This window comes from Oncorhynchus tshawytscha, unplaced genomic scaffold, assembly GCF_018296145.1.
Source record: "Oncorhynchus tshawytscha isolate Ot180627B unplaced genomic scaffold, Otsh_v2.0 Un_contig_2949_pilon_pilon, whole genome shotgun sequence".
NCBI classification, from domain to species: domain Eukaryota; kingdom Metazoa; phylum Chordata; class Actinopteri; order Salmoniformes; family Salmonidae; genus Oncorhynchus; species Oncorhynchus tshawytscha.
In genome coordinates, this window is record NW_024609743.1 from 210,001 (window position 1) to 220,000 (window position 10,000).

General features: G+C 53.9%; 1 protein-coding gene across 1 annotated transcript in view; it reads left to right on the forward strand.

Moving 5' to 3' along the window:
- clec16a (C-type lectin domain containing 16A) overlaps window positions 1-10,000 on the forward strand; it is a 111,510-nt gene that overhangs the window by 44,609 nt on the left and 56,901 nt on the right. The window contains exons 13-14 of the mRNA XM_042317485.1: window positions 8,540-8,640; window positions 9,932-10,000. The exon at window positions 9,932-10,000 is cut by the window's right edge and continues 51 nt beyond it. Of these exons, the coding sequence (XP_042173419.1) occupies window positions 8,540-8,640; window positions 9,932-10,000 (170 nt within the window). The remainder of the gene's footprint in view (window positions 1-8,539; window positions 8,641-9,931) is intronic.

A 10,000-nucleotide genomic window follows, 5' to 3' on the forward strand; every position in this document is an offset into this window, starting at 1 on the left:
TGTCTGGGGTGGAAAGGTAGGCCCTACTCTGTCTGGGGTGGAAAGGTAGGGGGGTGGAAAGGTAGACCTACTCTGTCTGGGGTGGAAAGGTAGGCCCTACTCTGTCTGGGGTGGAAAGGTGTCTGGGGGGTTCTCTGTCTGGGGTGGAAAGGTAGGCCCTACTCTGTCTGGGGTGGAAAGGTAGGCCTACTCTGTCTGGGGTGGAAAAAGGCCCTACTCTGTCTGGGGTGGAAAGGTAGGCCCTACTCTGTCTGGGGTGGAAAGGTAGGCCCTACTCTGTCTGGGGTGGAAACCCTACTCTGTCTGGGGTGGAAAGGTAGCCCTACTCTGTCTGGGGTGGAAAGGTAGGCCCTACTCTGTCTGGGGTGGAACTCTGTCTGGGGTGGAAAGGTAGGCCCTACTCTGTCTGGGGTGGAAAGGTAGCCCTACTCTGGGGGTGGAAAGGTAGGCCCCTCTCTGTCTGGGGTGGAAAGGTAGACCCTACTCTGTCTGGGGTGGAAAGGTAGGCCCTACTCTGTCTGGGGTGGAAAGGTAGGCCCTACTCTGTCTGGGGTGGAAAGGTAGGCCCTACTCTGTCTGGGGTGGAAAGCCCTACTCTGTCTGGGGTGGAAACCCTACTCTGTCTGGGGTGGAAAGGTAGGCCCTACTCTGTCTGGGGTGGAAAGGTAGGCCCTACTCTGTCTGGGGTGGAAAGGTAGACCCTACTCTGTCTGGGGTGGAAAACTCTGTCTGGGGTGGAAACCCTACTCTGTCTGGGGTGGAAAGGTAGACCCTACTCTGTCTGGGGTGGAAAGGTAGACCCTACTCTCTGTCTGGGGTGGAAAGGTAGACCCTACTCTGTCTAGACCCTACTCTGGGGTGGAAAGGTAGCCCTACTCTGTCTGGGGTGGAAAGGTAGGCCCTACTCTGTCTGGGGTGGAAAGGTAGGCCCTACTCTGTCTGGGGTGGAAAGGTAGACCCTACTCTGTCTGGGGTGGAAAAGGCCCTACTCTGTCTGGGGTGGAAAGGTAGGCCCTACTCTGTCTGGGGTGGAAAGGTAGGCCCTACTCTGTCTGGGGTGGAAAAGGTAGGCCCTACTCTGTCTGGGGTGGAAAGGTAGGCCCTACTCTGTCTGGGGTGGAAAGGTAGGTCCTACTCTGTCTGGGATGGAAAGGTAGACCCTACTCTGTCTAGGGGGGTGGAAAGGTAGACCTACTCTGTCTGGGGTGGAAAGGTAGACCCTACTCTGTCTGGGGTGGAAAGGTAGGCCCTACTCTGTCTGGGATGGAAAGGTAGGCCCTACTCTGTCTGGGGTGGAAAGGTAGGGCCTACTCTGTCTGGGGTGGAAAGGTAGGGCCTACTCTGTCTGGGGTGGAAAGGTAGGCCCTTCTCTGTCTGGGGTGGAAAGGTAGGCCCTACTCTGTCTGGGGTGGAAAGGTAGGCCCTACTCTGTCTGGGATGGAAAGGTAGGGGGGTGGAAAGGTAGACCTACTCTGTCTGGGGTGGAAAGGCAGGTCCTACTCTGTCTGGGGTGGAAAGGCAGGTCCTACTCTGTCTGGGGTGGAAAGGCAGGTCCTACTCTGTCTGGGGTGGAAAGGTGGAAAGGTCCTACTCTGTCTGGGGTGGAAAAGGTCCTACTCTGTCTGGGGTGGAAAGGTAGGGCCCTACTCTGTCTGGGGTGGAAAGGTAGACCCTACTCTGTCTGGGGTGGAAAGGTAGGCCCTACTCTGTCTGGGGTGGAAAGGTAGGCCCTACTCTGTCTGGGGTGGAAAGGTAGACCCTACTCTGTCTGGGGTGGAAAGGTAGGCCCTCTCTGTCTGGGGTGGAAAGGTAGACCCTACTCTGTCTGGGGTGGAAAGGTAGACCCTACTCTGTCTGGGGTGGAAAGGTAGGCCCTACTCTGTCTGGGGTGGAAAGGTAGCCCTACTCTGTCTGGGGTGGAAAGGCCCTACTCTGTCTGGGGTGGAAAGGGACCCTACTCTGTCTGGGGTGGAAAGGTAGACCCTACTCTGTCTGGGGTGGAAAGGTAGACCCTACTCTCTGTCTGGGGTGAAAAACTCTGTCTGGGGTAGACCCTACTCTGTCTGGGGTGGAAAGGTAGGCCCTACTCTGTCTGGGGTGGAAAGGGGGTGGAAAGGTAGCCCTACTCTGTCTGGGGTGGAAAGGTAGACCCTACTCTGTCTGGGGTGGAAAGGTAGGGGGGTGGAAAGGTAGAGCCTACTCTGTCTGGGGTGGAAAGGTAGGCCCTACTCTGTCTGGGGTGGAAAGGTAGGCCCTACTCTGTCTGGGGTGGAAAGGTAGGCCCTACTCTGTCTGGGGTGGAAAGGTAGGCCCTACTCTGTCTGGGGTGGAAAGGTAGGCCCTACTCTGTCTGGGGTGGAAAGGTAGGCCCTACTCTGTCTGGGGTGGAAAGGTAGGCCCTACTCTGTCTGGGGTGGAAAGGTAGGCCCTACTCTGTCTGGGGTGGAAAGGTACTCTGGGGGTGGAAAGGTAGACCCTACTCTGTCTGGGGTGGAAAAGGTCCTACTCTGGGGGTGGAAAGGTAGGACCCTACTCTGTCTGGGGTGGAAAGGTAGGCCCTACTCTGTCTGGGGTGGAAAGGTAGGCCCTACTCTGTCTGGGGTGGAAAGGTAGGCCCTACTCTGTCTGGGGTGGAAAGGTGGAAAGGCCCTACTCTGTCTGGGGTGGAAAGGTAGGCCCTACTCTGTCTGGGGTGGAAAGGTAGGCCCTACTCTGTCTGGGGTGGAAAGGTAGGCCCTACTCTGTCTGGGGTGGAAAAGGCCCTACTCTGTCTGGGGTGGAAAACTCTGTCTGGGGTGGAAAGGTAGCCCCCTACTCTGTCTGGGGTGGAAAGGTACTCTGTCTGGGGTGGAAAGGGCACCCTACTCTGTCTGGGGTGGAAAGGTAGGCCCTACTCTGTCTGGGGTGGAAAGGTAGGCCCTACTCTGTCTGGGGTGGAAAGGCCCTACTCTGTCTGGGGGGGTGGAAAGGCCCTACTCTGTCTGGGGTGGAAAGGTAGGCCCTACTCTGTCTGGGGTGGAAAGGTAGGCCCTACTCTGTCTGGGGTGGAAACTCTGTCTGGGGTGGAAAGGTAGGCCCTACTCTGTCTGGGGTGGAAAGGTAGGCCCTACTCTGTCTGGGGTGGAAAGGTAGACCCTACTCTGTCTGGGGTGGAAAGGTAGACCCTACTCTGTCTGGGGTGGAAAGGTAGACCCTACTCTGTCTGGGGTGGAAAGGTAGACCCTACTCTGTCTGGGGTGGAAAAAGGACCCTACTCTGTCTGGGGTGGAAAGGTAGTCCCTACTCTGTCTGGGGTGGAAAGGCAGGGCCTACTCTGTCTGGGGTGAAAAGGTAGGGCCTACTCTGTCTGGGGTGGAAAGGTAGGCCCTTCTCTGTCTGGGGTGGAAAGGTAGGCCCTACTCTGTCTGGGGTGGAAAGGTAGGCCCTACTCTGTCTGGGGTGGAAAGGTAGGGGGTGGAAAGGTAGACCCTACTCTGTCTGGGGTGGAAAGGCAGGTCCTACTCTGTCTGGGGTGGAAAGGCAGGTCCTACTCTGTCTGGGGTGGAAAGGTAGGCCCTACTCTGTCTGGGGTGGAAAGGTAGGTGGAAAGGTAGGTCCTACTCTGTCTGGGGTGGAAAGGTAGGCCCTACTCTGTCTGGGGTGGAAAAGGCCCTACTCTGTCTGGGGTGGAAAGGTAGGCCCTACTCTGTCTGGGGTGGAAAGGTAGGCCCTACTCTGGGGTGGAAAGGTAGACCTACTCTGTCTGGGGTGGAAAGGGGTCCTACTCTGTCTGGGGTGGAAAGGCAGGTCCCTCTCTGTCTGGGGTGGAAAGGTAGGCAGGTCCTACTCTGTCTGGGGTGGAAAGGTAGGTCCTACTCTGTCTGGGGTGGAAAAGGTGGAAAGGCCCTACTCTGTCTGGGGTGGAAAGGCAGGCCCTACTCTGTCTGGGGTGGAAAAAGGTAGGCCCTACTCTGTCTGGGGTGGAAAGGTAGGGGGTGGAAAGGTAGACCCTACTCTGTCTGGGGTGGAAAGGCAGGACCCTACTCTGTCTGGGGTGGAAAGGCAGGTCCTACTCTGTCTGGGGTGGAAAGGCAGGTCCTACTCTGTCTGGGGTGGAAAGGCAGGTCCTACTCTGTCTGGGGTGGAAAGGTAGGTCCTACTCTGTCTGGGGTGGAAAGGCCCTACTCTGTCTGGGGTGGAAAGGTAGGCCCTACTCTGTCTGGGGTGGAAAAAGGTACTCTGTCTGGGGTGGAAAGGTAGACCCTACTCTGTCTGGGGTGGAAAGGTAGACCCTACTCTGTCTGGGGTGGAAAGACCCTACTCTGTCTGGGGTGGAAAGGCCCTACTCTGTCTGGGGTGGAAAGGTAGGGCCCTACTCTGTCTGGGGTGGAAAGGTAGGCCCTACTCTGTCTGGGGTGGAAAGGTAGGCCCTACTCTGTCTGGGGTGCCCTACTCTGTCTGGGGTGGAAAGGTAGGCCCTACTCTGTCTGGGGTGGAAAGGTAGGCCCTACTCTGTCTGGGGTGGAAAGGTACTCTGGGGGGTGGAAAGGTAACCTACTCTGTCTGGGGTGGAAAGGCAGGCCCTACTCTGTCTGGGGTGGAAAGGCAGGTCCTACTCTGTCTGGGGTGGAAAGGCAGGCCCTACTCTGTCTGGGGTGGAAAGGCAGGTCCTACTCTGTCTGGGGTGGAAAGGCAGGTCCTACTCTGTCTGGGGTGGAAAGGTAGGGGGTGGAAAGGTAGCCCTACTCTGTCTGGGGTGGAAAGGTAGGTCCTACTCTGTCTGGGGTGGAAAGGTACTCTGTCTGGGGTGGAAAGGGCCCTACTCTGTCTGGGGTGGAAAGGTAGGCCCTACTCTGTCTGGGGGTGGAAAGGTCTGTCTGGGGTGGAAAGGTAGGACCCTACTCTGTCTGGGGTGGAAAGGTAGACCCTACTCTGTCTGGGGTGGAAAGGTAGGCCCTACTCTGTCTGGGGTGGAAAGGTAGGCCCTACTCTGTCTGGGGTGGAAAGGTAGGACCCTACTCTGTCTGGGGTGGAAAGGTAGGCCCTACTCTGGGGTGGAAAGGTAGGCCCTACTCTGTCTGGGGTGGAAAGGTAGGTCCTACTCTGTCTGGGGTGGAAAGGTAGGCCCTACTCTGTCTGGGGTGGAAAGGTAGCCCTACTCTGTCTGGGGTGGAAAGGTAGGCCCTACTCTGTCTGTCTGGGGTGGAAAGGTAGGCCCTACTCTGTCTGGGGTGGAAAGGTAGGCCCTACTCTGTCTGGGGTGGAAAGGTAGGCCCTACTCTGTCTGGGGTGGAAAGGTAGACCCTACTCTGTCTGGGGTGGAAAGGGGGGGTGGAAAGGTAGACCCTACTCTGTCTGGGGTGGAAAGGTAGGCCCTACTCTGTCTGGGGTGGAAAGGTAGGGGTGGAAAGGTAGCCCTACTCTGTCTGGGGTGGAAAGGTAGACCCTACTCTGTCTGGGGTGGAAAGGTAGACCCTACTCTGTCTGGGGTGGAAAGGTACACCCTACTCTGTCTGGGGTGGAAAGGTAGGGGTGGAAAGGTAGACCCTACTCTGTCTGGGGTGGAAAGGTAGACCCTACTCTGTCTGGGGTGGAAAGGTAGACCCTACTCTGTCTGGGGTGGAAAGGTAGACCCTACTCTGTCTGGGGTGGAAAGGCAGGTCCTACTCTGTCTGGGGTGGAAAGGCAGGTCCTACTCTGTCTGGGGTGGAAAGGTAGGCCCTACTCTGTCTGGGGTGGAAAGGTAGGCCCTACTCTGTCTGGGGTGGAAAGGTAGGCCCTACTCTGTCTGGGGTGGAAAGGTAGGCCCTACTCTGTCTGGGGTGGAAAGGTGGAAAGGCCCTACTCTGTCTGGGGTGGAAAGGTAGGCCCTACTCTGTCTGGGGTGGAAAGGTAGGCCCTACTCTGTCTGGGGTGGAAAGGTGGAAAGGCCCTACTCTGTCTGGGGTGGAAAGGTAGGCCCTACTCTGTCTGGGGTGGAAAGGTAGGGGGGTGGAAAGGCAGGCCCTACTCTGTCTGGGGTGGAAAGGCAGGTCCTACTCTGTCTGGGGTACTCTGTCTGGGGTGGAAAGGCAGGTCCTACTCTGTCTGGGGTGGAAAGGCAGGTCCTACTCTGTCTGGGGTGGAAAGGCAGGTCCTACTCTGTGGAAAGGCAGGGGGTGGAAAGGCAGGTCCTACTCTGTCTGGGGTGGAAAGGCAGGTCCTACTCTGTCTGTCTGGAAAGGGGTCTGGGGTGGAAGGTAGGCCCTACTCTGTCTGGGGTGGAAAGGTAGGCCCTACTCTGTCTGGGGTGGAAAGGTACTCTGGGGGGTGGAAAGGTAGACCTACTCTGTCTGGGATGGAAAGGTAGGGGGTGGAAAGGTAGACCTACTCTGTCTGGGGTGGAAAGGCAGGTCCTACTCTGTCTGTCTGGGGTGGAAAGGTAGGCCCTACTCTGTCTGGGGTGGAAAGGTAGGCCCTACTCTGTCTGGGGTGGAAAGGTAGGCCCTACTCTGTCTGGGGTGGAAAGGTAGGCCCTACTCTGTCTGGGGTGGAAAGGTAGGCCCTACTCTGTCTAGGGGGTGGAAAGGTAGACCCTACTCTGTCTGGGGTGGAAAGGTAGACCCTACTCTGTCTGGGGTGGAAAGGTAGGCCCTACTCTGTCTGGGGTGGAAAAACTCTGTCTGGGGTGGAAAGGTAGGCCCCTACTCTGTCTGGGGTGGAAAGGTGGAAAGGGGGTCTGGGGTGGAAAGGTAGGCCCTACTCTGTCTGGGGTGGAAAGGTAGGGGGTGGAAAGGTAGGCCCTACTCTGTCTGGGGTGGAAAGGTAGGCCCTACTCTGTCTGGGGTGGAAAGGTAGGCCCTACTCTGTCTGGGGTGGAAATAGGCCCTACTCTGTGGGGTGGAAACCCTACTCTGTCTGGGGTGGAAAGGTAGGCCCCCTCTCTGTCTGGGGTGGAAAGGCCCTACTCTGTCTGGGGTGGAAAGGTAGGCCCTACTCTGTCTGGGGGGGGGAAAGGTAGGCCCTACTCTGTCTGGGGGTGGAAAGGTAGACCCTACTCTGTCTGGGGTGGAAAGGTAGGCCCTACTCTGTCTGGGGTGGAAAGGTAGACCCTACTCTGTCTGGGGTGGAAAGCCCTACTCTGTCTGGGGTGGAAAGGCCCTACTCTGTCTGGGGTGGAAAGGGGGGGGTGGAAAGGTAGGACCCTACTCTGTCTGGGGTGGAAAGGTAGACCCTACTCTGTCTGGGGTGGAAAGGTAGGCCCTACTCTGTCTGGGGTGGAAAAAGGGGGTTGGAAAGGTAGGTCTACTCTGTCTGGGGTGGAAAGGTAGGCCCTACTCTGTCTGGGGTGGAAAGGTAGGCCCTACTCTGTCTGGGGTGGAAAGGTGGAAAGGGGTGGAAAGGTAGGTCTACTCTGTCTGGGGTGGAAAGGTAGGCCCTACTCTGTCTGGGGTGGAAAGGTAGGTCTACTCTGTCTGGGGTGGAAAGGTAGGCCCTACTCTGGGGTGGAAAGGTAGGTCTACTCTGTCTGGGGTGGAAAGGTAGGTCTACTCTGTCTGGGGTGGAAAGGTACTCTGGGGTGGAAAGGTAGGTCTACTCTGTCTGGGGTGGAAAGGTCTGGGTGGAAAGGTAGGACCTACTCTGTCTGGGGTGGAAAGGTAGGTCTACTCTGTCTGGGGTGGAAAGGTAGGTCCTACTCTGGGGGTAGAAAGGTAGGTCTACTCTGTCTGGGGTGGAAAGGTAGGGGGGTAGAAAGGTAGGTCTACTCTGTCTGGGGTGGAAAGGCCTAACTAAAGTACCAAGCTCAGATTCCTAATGACGTCTTACATGTAACTATTTGCAAACATGGACAGCCTCGTTTTCTCTCTCTCGCTGTGTGTGTGTGTGTGTGTGTGTGTGTGTGTGTGTGTGTGTGTGTGTGTGTGTGTGTGTGTGTGTGTGTGTGAAGCCCATACATTCTCTTATGGTCATAAGATACGAATGGAAGAGGAAGACTAATCGGTTTCACATCTGTTTGTTGACTTCACTGGAAGGAGCTTCCTGCTGTATGTGGATTCAGTGGAACCATCACCTAATCCACTGCTCATCGATCACTGTCATCTGACGCAACTCCATTTGCTTGGAAATATTCTATCTCTGTCCTGCTCAAAATACACCATTTAGTTTTCTTTGGAAGTCGGTTTTCTGCGTGAATAATTATCCCTCCTTCTCTGTCTCTCTCTCTCCCTGTCTCTCTCTCTCTCTCCTCATCCTCATTGCCAAAGCAAGTGAGGTAGATAATATACAAAAATTAAATAAACAATAAAAATTAACAGTAACATTATACATACAGAAGTTTCAAAACAATAAAGACATTACAAATGTCATATTGTGTGTGTATATATATATATATATATATATATAAATATAATGTCTGTCTCCTGTCTGTCTCTCTCTCCTCTATATAGACATGGTATATAGTGCTCTATAGTATACGATTACCATGCTCTGTTTATATATATATATATATATGTCACACACAGTGTTGTAACAATGTACAAATGGTTAAAGTCTGTCTCCTGTCTGTCTCTCTCTCCTCTAGACCGTTCCTAGACATGGTGTACAGTGCTCTAGATTGTAGTGAAGACGATTACCATGCTCTGTTTGTACTCTGTCTCCTCTACGCTGTGTCACACAGCAAAGGTGAGAGGAGCATCTACACCATCTGTTCTGTTCAACAATAGGATGTAGGTTAGCTCCGGTAGGTTAGGTTAGCTCCGGTTAGGTTAGCCCGGTTCGTTAGCTCTGGTAGGTTAGCTCCGGTAGGTTAGGTTAGCTCCTGTTCGTTAGCTCCGGTAGGTTAGCTCCTGGTTAGCTCCCGGTTAGGTTAGCTCCGGTAGGTTAGCTCCGGTAGGTTAGCTCCGGTAGGTTAGCTCCTGTTCGTTAGCTCCTGTAGGTTAGCTCCCAGGTTAGGTTAGCTCCGGTAGGTTAGCTCCGGTAGGTTAGCTCCGGTAGGTTAGCTCCTGTAGGTTAGCTCCGGTAGGTTAGTGGATCATGATGTTCTGTAGAGATGTTCAGATAACAGACTAGTGGATCATGATGTTCAGATAACAGACTAGTGGATCATGATGTTCAGATAACAGACTAGTGGATCATGATGTTCTGTAGAGATGTTCAGATAACAGACTAGTGGATCATGATGTTCTGTAGAGATGTTCAGATAACAGACTAGTGGATCATGATGTTCAGATAACAGACTAGTGGATCATGATGTTCCGTTAACAGACTAGTGGATCATGATGTTCTGTAGAGATGTTCAGATAACAGACTAGTGGATCATGATGTTCAGATAACAGACTAGTGGATCATGATGTTCTGTAGAGATGTTCAGATAACAGACTAGTGGATCATGATGTTCAGATAACAGACTAGTGGATCATGATGTTCAGATAACAGACTAGTGGATCATGATGTTCTGTAGAGATGTTCAGATAACAGACTAGTGGATCATGATGTTCAGATAACAGACTAGTGGATCATGATGTTCTGTAGAGATGTTCAGATAACAGACTAGTGGATCATGATGTTCAGATAACAGACTAGTGGATCATGATGTTCAGATAACAGACTAGTGGATCATGATGTTCTGTAGAGATGTTCAGATAACAGACTAGTGGATCATGATGTTCAGATAACAGACTAGTGGATCATGATGTTCTGTAGAGATGTTCAGATAACAGACTAGTGGATCATGATGTTCAGATAACAGACTAGTGGATCATGATGTTCAGATAACAGACTAGTGGATCATGATGTTCTGTAGAGATGTTCAGATAACAGACTAGTGGATCATGATGTTCAGATAACAGACTAGTGGATCATGATGTTCTGTAGAGATGTTCAGATAACAGACTAGTGGATCATGATGTTCTGTAGAGATGTTCTGTTAACCGATAGGAACTGTAACTGGTTCTAAATGCGAGTGTTTGTTCAGGGATCAACCGTGAGTTGTTGGAGAGGCTGCAGTTACCAGTCCCAGACCAGGAGAGGAGCTGTTACAGCC